The sequence below is a fragment of the Carettochelys insculpta genome, chromosome 1, assembly GCF_033958435.1.
Source record: "Carettochelys insculpta isolate YL-2023 chromosome 1, ASM3395843v1, whole genome shotgun sequence".
In the NCBI taxonomy this organism is placed as follows: domain Eukaryota; kingdom Metazoa; phylum Chordata; order Testudines; family Carettochelyidae; genus Carettochelys; species Carettochelys insculpta.
In genome coordinates, this window is record NC_134137.1 from 375,999,041 (window position 1) to 376,012,846 (window position 13,806).

The following is a 13,806-nucleotide window of genomic DNA, read 5'->3' on the forward strand; positions in this document are numbered from 1 at the left end:
CTTGGGAGACGGACTCTGCCCCTTTAAGGCCTGGGGAGGGACGTGGGCCCCTTTAAGAGGCTCCTTCTCGCCTCGTAGCTGTTGCGCGCCGGGATCGATCCACGGCGTTCTCAGCTGGGAGGGGCCGCGGCGGGAGCTGAGTGAAGCGGCCAATCGGAAAAGAGAAGGCGGGGCCAGCTAGGCCAATGGAGACGCAAAGGGGCGGGGTGAGAATGGGGCCGCCAGCTGATGGAGCGCGGGGGCGGCGGGTGGCTGCGGCTGGCCCCGGCTCCGGCTGCCCTGGGCCGGCAGTGAGTGAGCGAGCCGGCGGGGCGGCCCCGGGGCCATGGCCAGGCGGCGGGCGGGGCCCCGCGCGGCCCCCCGCGCGGCCCCCCGAGGGGAGGATTTCTCCTTCGTGAGCCCGCTGGTCAAGTACCTGCTCTTCTTCTTCAACCTGCTCTTCTGGGTGCGTGGGGCAGGGCCTGGGGTCAGGCAGGTGGGGCTGGGGGCAGCCAGCCTGTCTTTTGGCAGAGTGTGGGTGGCATGGTGTGCGCTGGGACGGTGGGTCTCCTGTCTGGGGCATGGGACCCCAGGACAGTGCCATGTCTGGTGCCTGATCACTCAGCTAGGGGCAGGGTGGAGGAGGATCTGGGGGCACCAAAAAAGGTCTGTGGGGATAAGATGGCAGGTGGCAGAAAATGACCCTGTAAAATTCAACCACGTGAATGTTGTCTTCGTGCCAGTTCTGCACAGGGCTCCCTGCTTTTTCAGGCATGCTATCAGCTCCTTTTTATATGGGGCATAGAGGAAGCACTGTGTGGGTTTTTTTTTTTCTTTCTTTCTTTCTTTCTTTTTCATCCCCTCTCGGTTTGCCTGCTCCTTAATGTTGGTGTGGGGTGGGTTGTGCATGTTTTATTCTGACAAAGCCAGTTGTAAGGGGTGCTGTCATGACAAAAGTCATAGATTTAGAATACTCTTCCCTGACCCTTGGAAAGGAAAACTGAAAGAAAAGGAAAATTCTAATTTCATTCTTCTGCAAACGAAACCAGACTGGCTTTACTTTTTCCAAACAAAACAACACAGCTACCTCTCCTTTACTTTTTCCAGACACCTTCAAGTTTGGCCTCCTGCCCCCAGCATAAACTGTCATGTTTGAGTTTCCAGCTGGGAATGTTGAAATCCGTGAAAACTCCCTGACTGAAAACCAAGACATAACATAGATTTCTGTTCTCCATAGGTTTTCTCAAGCTGGCAGTCTCCCCTGATCCCTCTGACACACATGCACTCATGGCAAACTGTCTAAGCTACATTGTCAGGTCTGTCCCTTTTAAGAAATGAGTGGTGCTCAAAATAATATCTAAAAGATCAATTAATACAGCTTGAACCACTCTAATCTGGAGCACTCTCATCTGGCAACAACAGGAGGCCAGCTGCCATTTCGAAATAACTTTGTAAGAGTCTACACAACATAACCTCTATTTTGAAATAGCGGTGGGCTTATTTCCAAGTTGGTAGATCTTTTCCTACGAGGAAATGGGTATTTCAAAATATGGGCTTTATAGACAAGGAGTAGAGCCTCTTTCAGAGTAAGCCATAGTGCATCTGATGGCTCTCTTTTGAAACAGGGTCTGTGTGTGTGTGGAGGCTCTATTTTGAAATAGCTGAGCGCTATTTCCGAACACATTTTGTATGCAGCTGCGCTATTTCCAGAAAATCTCTTCCAGAATAGCTTATTGCAGAGTAATGCTGCTGTGTAGACATAGCCTCAGAGTTCTGTGCTGCTGTTTTAGCTCTAATTCACCCCTAAATGTCTTCCAAGAGCCCAACAAAACAAAACAGCAGAAATGTAGCACTTGAAAGACTAACAAAATGACTTAATCAGTGATGAGCTTTCCTGGGACAGACCCACTTCTTTTGATTAATTTCATTTCCAATAGAAACTGACATTTATAAGTACAGAGGACCAAAAAAAATGCAGTAAAAACTGACTGGTAAAGCACATGGGACTGAAGTAGGTGGCAGAGGGATGGGGGATGTTGAGAGAGAGAGAGAGAGTGATTTTTTTATTTTTTATTTCTTTTGTGAAGAAGTGGGTCTGTCCCACGAAAGCTCACCTAATAAACTATTTTGCTAGTCTTTAAAGTGCTACTTGACTGCTTTTTTTTTCGCTACTATCCTGTGAGCCATGGACATGTTGGTAACTTGTTAGACAATATTGACCTCCCAGGGTCCAGCAAATTAGCTGGCACCAATCCAGTTCCGACGGCACCGGACGAGAGAAGTTCGTCCTGTAGTGATCACCTAAGTTCATTCAGACTGGATACACTTCCAAAGACAACGATTTGACTAAGGATTGGGGAACCTCAAGTGATACTTCATTTAAAGGGCCTATTTATATTTGTGGTGTTTAGTTAAACTTAAGCTTTGATTACTGTGCAAAATTGATTGCAGGGAGGGGGAAACACATGTGCCAAGGAAACATCTAACGTACCAGAAGTAGTTGGAAAAAGACTGTGTGCTTCATGGACTTTCAGCCTGTCACTTGTAGTAAATCAGGCAATGCAATCCTATTGGATAACCAGCTGAAAGTAGGCGTGGACTTCTTTTGTCTCTGTTCCTTGCTCTGTGCAGTTCAATTTCACCTGTTGGGTGCTGTGTAGTCTGAGGCTATGGAAGAGGGTGGCCAGCTGGCTGCTGGAAGAGTCCTCCTCTATCTCATACTTTTCCTATTTATTTTTTTTTATTTCAAAATACCTTTAATTAAGGAACTTTCAGAAAAAAGTATTCTGTGGCCAGTGCCTTTTTTTTTTTTTTATTTTCTTACAAAAAAAGAGGTGCTGGTACTTGTCTAGCTTCCCTCAGCCAATCCCACACCCTTCCAAGTTGATAGAATTCACAGGTTCATTGACTTTAACAATCGCACATCCCTGGTGGTTTTTTAAACCCACTACGGATATTTGTTCACATCCCGTGCGGTCCATTTCTACTTCTGCTTCGTGTGGGTTTTCTTGAGGATAACAGGCCAGAGACAGAGAGAGAGAGAGAGAGATCTTTTATTTTTAAAGCAAAATGTGAGTGCCACACTGCAGCGAGGGGGATGCTGTTTTGAAAGTTTTTAAATCGACTGTTTCTTGCTTATATTGCCTGTTTGGCTTCTTTTCGCATTACTAACTGGAGTAATGCCATGGCGTAAGAAGGTGCTTGTAGAGCTTCTTACAATGACTACAAGTTAGGGCTGTGTGCCCTGACCTGCCCTGTAGGTACCATCAGGTGGCGGGCTGTGACCAGCACTGTGGAGTGAATTTGGTGCCAGTAGAGTATTGTTCGCACATCAGCTGCTTTGGTCTCTTCCCCCTGACCCCCAGGCTCATGTAGTTTTACCCCAGCATTCAGAACTCAATGGAGTTGGCTGTGGATGGCCGTAGACAGGAGATCTTTGGTAGGTGACCGCAGTGTCGGAGAAGGTTTAGATACAGGCTAGAGGACAAACCAGAACAGCTCCCTGGTAAGATGCACCTTCTTACCGGTGAACTCTGGAACCTTACAGCTGTGCCCAGCATACATGGGGGATGATTGCCAGTTACCTAACAATGTCCTTAGTCTGACCTGGTGGCGAATCTCTGTGGCCTGACCTGAACGGCAGGTTTGCCATTTCCCCAGATAACGGCAGGGAAGAGTTGGAGATACAAGAGTTCCTATCAGCCTGGTGGGGATTCAAAGGCACTCCTTTGACGAGCATGCCAGCGGCAGTCTTGTGCCAGCAGTACGCACGTGTGACCGCGAGGACCATGGCAAATGTCTCAGGGCCTCAGTTGAGTCACCACGGCACTGTTTTATGCCTCAGTGGCTGAGAGCGTTGGTTAGGAAGGTGACTCTTTATGGGATGGTGCTTGCCCCCTTTGGGACTGAGATCCCACCTCACCTGCCACGGGCCTTCCAAGGCTGTGTTTTCTCCAGCTGTCCTGGTGTAGCGCCTGTCCCCTCTGAACACAACCGTGTTATCTCCCTGGAAAATCCCAAGACAAAGGAGCATCGAGGACGTTTTACTAGCTGATCTCGTGTGTCTGAAGGGAGTTGGGCCAGCTTCAGTGAAGAGTGAAATTGACTTACCTACACCTGGAAATTCCCACTGGGTCGACCATCCATCTCCCATGACACGCTCCAAACCCTCCCTTGGCCAATGAGGTTTTCTTCAATTGCTGAGCTTCTTCGCCTGGCCCTCTGGCTGGGAAGCAAGACCTCTCAGGGTAGTCACATGCAGCTGGCCAGGACCTGCCCCAAAGTCCTCCGTACTTCCAGTCTAGCAGAATCTTCTGCTTCTGACGTGCTTGCCTTGATCTGTGTGTATCACCCCCTCTTCGTTGAGTAGCTATGCTGCTATCTGGTGGCCGGATGTGGGGGACCTTTGTGTTGGGTTGTAGTCCTGGTTTTGCTGCTGGACTGTTGGGCCTTGCCTACACCAGGAGGGAGTTACTGGGATAACAGCAGAATTTTTGCCCTTTTTTCTCCCCCATTTACCTACATCGAAAAATGGACAACCAAAATGATGAGGGGGCTGGAGTGCACGGCTCTTGAGAGGCTGAGGGATTTGAGCTTATTTCATTTGCAGAAGAGAAGAGTGAGGAGCCATTTGATAGCCTTCAACTTCCTGAAAGGGGGTTTACGAAGAGGACAGAGAGAGACTGTTCTCAGTACTGACAGACAGCGGAACAAGGGTCTCAAGTTACAATGTGGGAGGTGTAGGTTGGATATTAGGGAAAAACTGTCAACCCAGGAAGGTGGGGAAGCACTGGAATGCGTTGCCTAGAGAGGTGGAATCTTCATCCCTAGAGGTTTTTAAGTCCCAGCTTGACCAAGCCCTGGCTGGGACGGTTTAATTAGGGTTGATTCTGCTTTAGGCAGGAGGCTGGACTTGATGACCTCCTGAGGTCCCTTCCAGCCCTGCGATTCTACGACCTAGACTGGGTTTTGGCGGCATGTCTTAGAGGTGCACCGTGTATCTATGGGGAGTGGGTTACAGCTGCAGCCCCTCCGCCCCACCCCCAGGTAGAGTCCTATCTAAGGCTGTTAAAGCAATTAATTGGTTAAACAGTAAACCTACCCAGTCAACATAGCTGTTTCAGCAGAGCTTGCAAGGGTAGCTCTAAATACATCTGCCTCGGGTCACTTTTCCTGCCTGTAAAACAGGGATTGGACTCGGAGGAGTTGAGGATTTAACTAATAGTCCCTTGCAAGGGACACGGTTCTTCTGGGAAAAGATGCAGTAAGATCTCGGGTGATGGCTCCAGACAGCGTTCCCTGTAGGTAAGCTTGAGCGCGTGGGCATCTGACAAAGCGGGTCTTTGCCCACGAAAGCTTCTGCTCCAAAATATCAGTTAGTGTATAAGGTGCCACGGGACTTCTTGTTGTTTTTGAAGATACAGACTAACATGGCTACCCCTCTGAGAGTGCTTGGGCAGATGCTCAGGAGAAATTCAGGTGCCACCCAGCTGAATAACAGAGTACTCGCAGCCAGCGGCGTATCTTTCTACTGGTGGTTCACATCGGCTTGTGCCTTGGTGCCCATAACAAACTTTATTCCACACATGGATGGAAAAAATTAAGGGGAACATTTGTTTTGGACCTAGCTGTATTGGCTTGCTAGCCCAGGGAACACCCTCACCAGTCTCGGCCTTAAAGACACAGCTTTGGCATGATTCAGGCTGGAGAGAGCCTGCAGCCCAGAAGTGTGCATGAAGGACAAGCTCTGGGCAGTTTCTTCCCACCTCTTCTGCCATGGCATGTCCCTACACTGTGCTCATTTCTTGGACCCTAGTGAGGCCTGATGGCCTTTCATCCCTGAAGCTTCTCTCTGTCGTGATCTTGGCGTGCTCTACACACCTGGCGCGTGGCAGCAAAACCTCCAGGTTTGGCATTGTCCTGGGAAGAGGGAACCACCAACTGGGTAGCATCTCCCCTTTGCAAAGGGCAACCGATGTCCATCCTAACACGTGTGGGCGGAGAGGGGCTCCTTCCAGAGCCTTCTAGCCTTGCCCTGGGCTAGCTGGCCCTGCTGCTGTAGGTGAGCACAGCAATTCCCGCTCAAAGGGGCAGGTAAATTCTACATGCGTGTGCAGGAGGTCTCCAGCTGCCCTCTTGTGAAGCTGCAGGAATTCCTGGGGCTGGAGTGGTGCAGACACCCTCTTCCCCCACCCGTGCTGAATTCACCCAGCCCTGGGAAGTTCCTCCTTAGTGCTCGTCCCAACGGAACAATGGGAATTTGGGGCCAGAGGTGCTGGAAAATGGAATTTTGGGGTGTGGTGAAAGCCGGAGCAGTGGGAGGTAAGGACCCCCCGACTCCTGGCTTCATGACACCCATCCCAAAAGTAATCCTGTGTCCTGGTGGAGACCGGCCTGGCTGAATGGGCTGTGCCAGTGCAACCCGCACACCTGGGTGTGCGTGACTGTCCCATGTAGCGGCACCAAGCCCCCATCCGCAGAGAGAGATCAAGTCTCCTCTCCAGCCTTAGCTGAGCGCCAGCGGCCTTTTGGCTCAAAGTGTAGAGGCTCCCGCACTGAACTCCAGAGGTCCCAGGTTCAAGTCCACCTGTGGCAGGGCGACCGCGTTCCCCTATGGCAAACATGGGACACCAGCCCCCAGGGATAGGGGATCTGCTGTCCCACATCAGAGCTGCTCTGCGATAGAGGCTGCTGCCCCACGGTGAGGCACCTGGGATGGGGGCTCTGCAGCTCCCGATGAGGGATGCGAGCTCCACAGCCTCCTGGCCGGGGGGTGCTGAGAATAGGCGTTCGCAGTCTCCCAGCAGGGTGGGAGGGCAGGGAATGTGGCAGCTGCTGTATGGAGGAGCAGCAGGTGTGTCCCCGGGTGTGGTGTGCCAGGACACAGTGCAGCCGCCCAGCGGAGGAGCTCCCGACAGGGGGGTCTGCCGCCCCGAGACACCAGGTGCCAGGGAATAGGAGCCCCCCAAAATACAGCACAATTTGCTTGTCTCTTTTAAAGATGCCCGTGAGGCAGTTTGAGTCTGGCCTAGTAAAAACAGGGCAGAGGGTCCCCTTGTCTGTGGGCAGTTACACCAGGTCAGCCTGTGCTGGATCCAGGGATTGTAACAGCGGCGGCGTTCTCCAGTTACCTGCCCGCCACTTCCCTTTCTAGCTCCTCTAATCCGGTCCCCTCTCAGCTTCCTTGTTGGCATTTGCCTGGCCAGGAGAAGCAGTTTTGACCAATCACAGAGTTCCTCCGCGCCCGGGGCAAAGGGGGAAAGGGAGGCGTGGGGCATGTAACGACTCCTCAGTTCTCAGCAGGTGTGGGTGAAACACTGGTTTGTGTTCCCCTGCTGGGCCACTAATTGAATTATAGTCCTGCTGCCTGTCCAGCAGACAGGGCACGCCCCAGCCTCAGGATGCAGATTACAGCACTTTATATAGCTAATGAGCACGAGAGCCGGCTGTGCAGCAGTGTAAGGAGCTCAGGGCAGAGACAAGGCCCCTGGAGGCAGGGGATGGGCTCTGTGAAGCGCTGTGGGTGTCTTTTGCTTTGCAATGAGATGCACTGGCTGGGTGGCTTCCCCAGGAGGGAGCTCTGCAGCCCAGTGAGCATTCATGCAGCTGGAACCCCTTCCCCCTACACCGGCCCAATCCTGCACCTTCTCCCTAGTCCCATCAGGGATGGGTGGAAGAGGGACAGAGGGACCTGCTGGCTGCTGTTGTCTGGGACCAGCTGGCCAGGCAGTTAAAGAAATGCAGAAGCAGGACAAAGAAGCATCTGTGTGAGGTTCCCCTGGCAGAATCAAGCTGAAGATTCTTCCGTGTGGGGATGTGGGTGTAGTTCCTTGGAGAAACTCGGAGCTTGTGTTTATGCAGAAAACTTCCTTGTTTCTTCCCACCTCCTCCCCTCGACCTTGTGTGTTGAGACCAGGCTCTGCTCTGACCTGGGCCAGCTAATCAGAGCCACCATCTGCCTTGCCGAGGGAGGAGCTTGGAAGAGCAAACCTAGACCAGAGACCTGCATGCAAAGGGTTGATCCTGGCTTAGCGCCAAGTCTCAGCAGGAAGGGGGAAGTTAGGAACCAGTTTCCAGAGATGCCAGTGCCCCCACAGCTCCTGTTGTCTTCAGTGGGAGCTGCTGTACCGAAATCAACCATTCTCGGAGCTCGGCATACCTGCCTTTTGTCACTGCTTTCTGAGCAGGTCCCTGCAGGGCTGTCTGCACTGCAGAAAAAGCCCCCTGGAAGCAAATCAGCTTGGGAAACCCGGCTCCGAAGAGCTAGTGCCAGCAATGTAGAGGCTGGGACTTGCCAGGGCTGAGGTACCCCAGGAGGCTGGAGGCTCTCGGAGCTTGGGCTCTGCCTGAGCTCCCATCTCTTCTCTGTTGTTTTTTTTTTTTATTCCTGCAAATCTGAGTTAGTTGATTTTGCTCTGAGTTGCTGCAGGTTTTTCTCAGGCTTGGTCTATGTGAGGTGGGTCAGTTGACCACAGACATGCAGTTCTAGCTACGGCGATTGTGTAGCTAGAATCCACTTATCTGCAATGGCCTCCTGGCCGCCCACATGTAGAGATGGGGACAGGACAGAGTTTCTCCCATCAACCTCTCTTACTCCTTCCGACATCAAGGCGTACAGGGGACAACTGCTGACCCCTGATAGAAGTGCATGAAATCAACGTATCAGGTGCACAAAATCGAACCCCAGAAGATTGCCCCTGAGTGGTTCCATCTTCCAGATGATGCAGACAAAGCCTCCGTGGTGTCGACCTTCTGCACCCCAGCAGACAGCTGACTGAGAGCGTGTGCCAGTCTCATCCTGTGGCTGGAGCCTCGAATAAAACAGCAAACCTGCAGGAATCGCACACTGTGGCTGCAGTTTGCACAAGGCAGCGAACAAACTCCGCACCAGGCGTCTGAACGGTAAATTGTCTGACTGCGGCCCTCGGTGCCCGCCTTGGGGGTGGTATTTTTACAGTGTGGGAGCGCATCAGAGGGCTGGCACCTGTGCAGAGCCATGGGAAGAGCTCATGGCTGCCCCCACGGGTTTAGAAGACAAGCCAGCCCTGCCGAAATAGCCACTGCGCCCACACAGAGGATGTCTGCAGGGTGTTAAGTGCACGTCAAACATGTGAGGTTTGAGTCTTGTCTCGCTTCCCTGGCCAGACTGATCTGCCAAAATCAGCAGCTCTCGGAAAATCCTGGCTCCTGAGGGGTTTTTTCTTCTTCAGTTACACTGCACCCCAGTACGCTATCGGAGGGGGCCTTTTTCGAATTTTAAACACCAAGTCGGCTGACTGGACCGGGGCTCTCCTGGCTGCGGGTGGGAGAGGGCCAGTGTCGCACGATCCCATGATTCCCCCCCTCCTCCCCCCAGCTGTGTCACTCAAAAGTCTGCTTTCAGCACTGGCTTTCCGAAAGCTGCTGTTCCCAGGCTGTAAGGACTGCCCTGCTCTTTTTGTAGAATTATAGACTCCTAGGGCTGGAAGAGACCTCAGGAATTCATCAAGTCCAGCCATCTGCCCAAAGCAGGACCAACCCCAACTAAATCATCCCAGCCAGGACTTAAAAACTTCTAGGGATGGAGATTCCACCACCTCTCTAGGTAAAGCATTCTAGTGCTTCACCACCCTCCTGGGGAAATAATTTTGCCTACTATCCAACCCACTCCTCTCCTTCTTTTACTTCAGACCATTGCTCCTTGTTCTGCCATCTGACACCATTGAGAACAGTTTCTCACCATCCTCTTTAGAGGTCCCCTTCAGGAAGTTGAAAGCTGCTATCAAATTGCCCCTCACTCTTCTCTTCAGCAAGCTAAATAAGCCCAAATCTCTCAGCCTCTCCTCATAGGTCATGGGCTCCAGACCACTAATGATTTTCATTGCCGTCCGCTGAACCCTCTCCAGTGCATCCACATCCTTTCTGTACTGGGGGGCCCAGAACTGGACACTACTCCAGATGAGGTCTCACTAGAGCCAAGTAGAGAGGAATAATAACTTCTGTAGATCTGCTGGAAATACTTCTCCTAAGGCACCCCAATATGCCATTAGCCTTCCTGGCTACAAGGGCGCACTGTTGACTCATATCCAGCCTCTCATCCACTGTAATCCCCAGGCCCTTTTCTGCTGCACTGCTACTTAGTCAGTCAGTCCCCAGCCTGTAATAGTTCTTGGGATTCTTCTGCCCTGCACTTGTCCTTGTTGAACCTCCTCAAATTTCTTTTGCTCCAATTTGTCTGGATCACTCTGAACCCTGTCCCTTCCCTCCAATGTAGCTACCTGACCCCCTAGCTTACTGTCATCTGCAAATTTGCTGAAGGTGCGATCCATCCCCTCGTCCAGGTCATTAATAAAGATGTTGAACAGTACTGGCCCTAGAACTGATCCTTGGGGCACCCCACTTGAAACCGACCGCCAACCAGACACTGAGCCATTGACCACTACTTGTTGGGCCCATCTGTCAAGCCAGTCTTCTATCCATTTTAATCCACACTTCCTTAATTTAGGGGCAAGAATGTTGTGGGAGGCTGTATCGAAAGCTTTGCTGAAGTCAAGGTATATCACATCCATTGACTTCCCCATGTCCACAGAGTCTGTTACCTCATCATAGAAGCTAATCACATTGGTCAGGCACAACCTGCCCTTGGTGAAGCCATGCTGACTACTCTAGATCACTTTCCGCTCTTCCAAGTGCTCCAAAATGGATTCCTTGAGGATCCCCTCCATTATTTTCCCTGGGACTAAGGTAAGGCTGACCAGTCTATAGTTCCCTGGATTGTCCTTCTTTCCTGTTTTAAAGATGGGCACTACATTTGCCTTCTTCCAATCATCCGATCTCTCCCAATCTCCATGAGTTTTCAAAGATAACAGCCAAAGGCTCGGCAATGAAATCTGCCAATTTCCTCAGTGCCCTGGAATGCATTAAATCCGGACCCATGGAGTTGAGTGCGTCTAGCTTTCCTGAATAGCTCTTTACCTATTCTTCCCTGCTGAGGGCTGCCCACCTCCTTCCCATACTGCATTGCCTAGTGCTATAGTCGGGGAGCTGACCTTGTTCTTGAAGACTGAGGCAAAAAAGCATGGAGTACTTCAACCTTTCCCCACATCATCTGCCACCAGATTACCTCCCTCATCCAGTAACAGCCCCACACCCTCTCTGATAACCCTCTTATTGTTAACATGCCTGTAGAAATACTTCTTGTTGCCCTTCACGTTCCTTGCCAGCTGCAGTTCTAATTGTGCTTTCACTTTCCTGATTATTCCCCGGCATTCTCCAGCCATGTATTTTATACTCCTCCTTGCTCATCTCTGCCAAGTTTCCCCTTCTTATGTGCATCCTTTTTGAGTTTAAGCTCGCCAAGGATTTCCCTTGTAAACGAAGCTGGTAGCCTACCATATTTGTTTTTCTTACTGCGTATCAGGATGGCTTGTTTCTGTGCCTTCCGTAAGACCTCTTTAAAATACTGCCAGTTCTCCTGAACTCCTTTTCCCCTTCGTATTAGCTTCCCAGGGGATCCTGCCCATCAGTTCTCTCAGGGAGTTGAAGTCCGCTCTTCTGAAATCGAGCGTCTGTATTTTACTGTGCACCTTTCTTTTTTTGGGGTCTGGATCCTGAAATCTACCGGCTCATGATCACTGCAGCCCAGGTTGCCACCCACTTCTATTTCATCCCTGTTTTATGAGCAGCAGGTCAAGCTGCAGATGGCCCCTGGTCGGTTCCTTCAGCACTTGTACCAGGAAGTTATCCCCAACATTCTCCAAAAATTTCCTGGATTGTCAAAATCTCCCATCACCCTTCTCTTGTGCATACTAGAAGAGCCCAAAACCCTCAGCTTCTTCTCATAGGTCATGGGCTCCAGCCCATTAATCATTTTCATTGCCCTCCACCAGACCCACTCCAATGCATCCACATCCTTTCTATATGGGGGGGCAGAACTGGATGCAGAACTCCAGATGTGGCTTCACCAGTGCCTTGTCTCATGTAAGGCCCTTGAGCATAGTGGAGTTAAAGTGACACATAGGAGGCCACCCATTAGGTCTCCGTGGGGATGAATTAGATTCATTGTGGGTATAAAAATGCTCATGAAGCTAGAATGAAATGCGTTGGTGGTAGACATACCCTCACCCAAAATCAGGAAACTAGTGAGTGTAACCTCGAGTGTGACCGTACCTTGGGCTAATGTAGTACAAAATCCGACATGAAACATGCCCAGGCAAGGACATGAGACTTTGCAAAAATGTTGGGATTTGAATAATCTAACCAAGGGCAAGACCCACCTTGAAATGATGGCACATGTAGGCAGGGCCCCTTTAAACATGGCAGTGTGGACTGTCCCAGCGCGCATGCCCCACTGGTGTGTTCTGCTGTGCTAAGGCAGCTGTTGAATTTCTCTCCTGCAGCCCAGATTTCTTCCTCTTCTGAGAGCCATTATGCAGCTGAATTGCTCCGGCTGCCTTTTGAAAAGCCCAGATGAGCTTGTTTGCCTGCCGCTCCCCCTCCACCGGCACTAACCAGTCACTGGTGTTTTCATCTTCTCTGCTCATTAACCTCTCTCACGGCCGCCTGCACCCTGCTCCTGGGGCTGAGCAGGGGGGTTTACTGATGTGATGGGGGGCAAGGGGTACACCACAGAGGTGCCAAGCAGCTGGCTCGGCCCTCAGCGCTGCCCTGGTTCCTTGTGGGCCCAGAGAATGGCCATTCGGCTGTGCTCTGAGTGTGAGGCAAGCGGGCCGTGTACCAGCACTAATGAGGCGGCAGCAGATTGTGCAAAACTCTGGCTCGGGGGATAGAATTGGTCCATGCAGGAAGCAAAAGGATTGCCCCTGGAAAAAGAGAGCCTTGGTTAATAGGGCATGAAATGAAATGGCAGCTGGCTTTTCAAGAAAGATGTGGAGAAATTGGAGAGGGTCCAGAAAAGAGCAACAAGAATGATCAAAGGTCTGGAAAACATGACCTCTGAAGAAAGGCTGAAAGAATTGGGCTTGTTTAGTTTGGGGAAAAGAAGGTTGAGGGGGAACATGATAGCGGTTTTCAGGTATCTAAGAGGGTGTCATAAGGAGGAGGGAGAGAACTTCTTGGCTTCTGAGGATAGAACAAGAGGCAATGGGCTTAAACTGCAGCAAGGGAGGTTTAGGTTGGACATTAGGAAAAAGTTCCAAACTGTCGGGATGGTCAAACAGCGGAATAAATTGCCTGGAGAGGTTGTGGAATCTCCATCTCTGAAGATGTTTAAGAATGGGCGAGGTAGATGTCTGTCAGGGATGATCTAGATGGTGCTTGGCCCTGCCATGAGGGCAGGGGTTGGACTCGATGGCATAATGGATGGTTTGAACAGGAGACGCAGACCCCACAGAGAATGGGTAGATGATGTAGTAGATTGGTGCGGATCTAGTCTACAGACACTAAGCCACTCTGCGCTGGACAGGGAAAGATGGAAGGAAATAGTGAGAGAGACACCAGACACCAACAGGCGCTGAGCCCACGGTTATTGATGATGACGATAATGATGACCTCTTGAGGTTCCTTCCAGTCCTAGTATTCTATGGTTGCTGCTGCAGCTCACATGTTGCCCTTAGCTTCCCCCTCTGCTCTCCTGGCCCTTCCCAGCTGAGGATGAGACCTGGAGATGACCCCTCCCCTGTAAGATACACTTTGCCCAGGAGCAGGCTCCTTTCAGCCCCTCAGGGAGGGACCGCTCCAGCCTCCAGTTGTTTGGGTCCATTTCCTTCTCTGTGCTGCTCGCTATGCTCTGGGGCTGCTGTGCTGTCAGGGGGCAGAGCAGTCCCCTTTGGAAGTCTCCCGAAGGAGCAGAGCCCCATCCCACAGTCTCCAAGGATGCAGCCAAGCTAT

General features: G+C 51.3%; 1 protein-coding gene across 2 annotated transcripts in view; it reads left to right on the forward strand.

Annotated features, from left to right (window-relative positions):
• Positions 1-232: 232 nt before the first annotated feature.
• Positions 233-13,806, forward strand: part of TSPAN33 (tetraspanin 33) — a 41,282-nt gene continuing 27,708 nt past the window's right edge. The window contains exon 1 of one of the 2 annotated variants that reach the window (XM_074975783.1): positions 233-445. In XM_074975783.1, the coding sequence (XP_074831884.1) occupies positions 326-445 (120 nt within the window). In that variant the 5' untranslated portion in view covers positions 233-325. Of the gene's footprint in view, positions 446-8,563; positions 8,881-13,806 lie in introns of those variants that run through there. The other variant, XM_074975793.1, reaches the window with a different exon arrangement.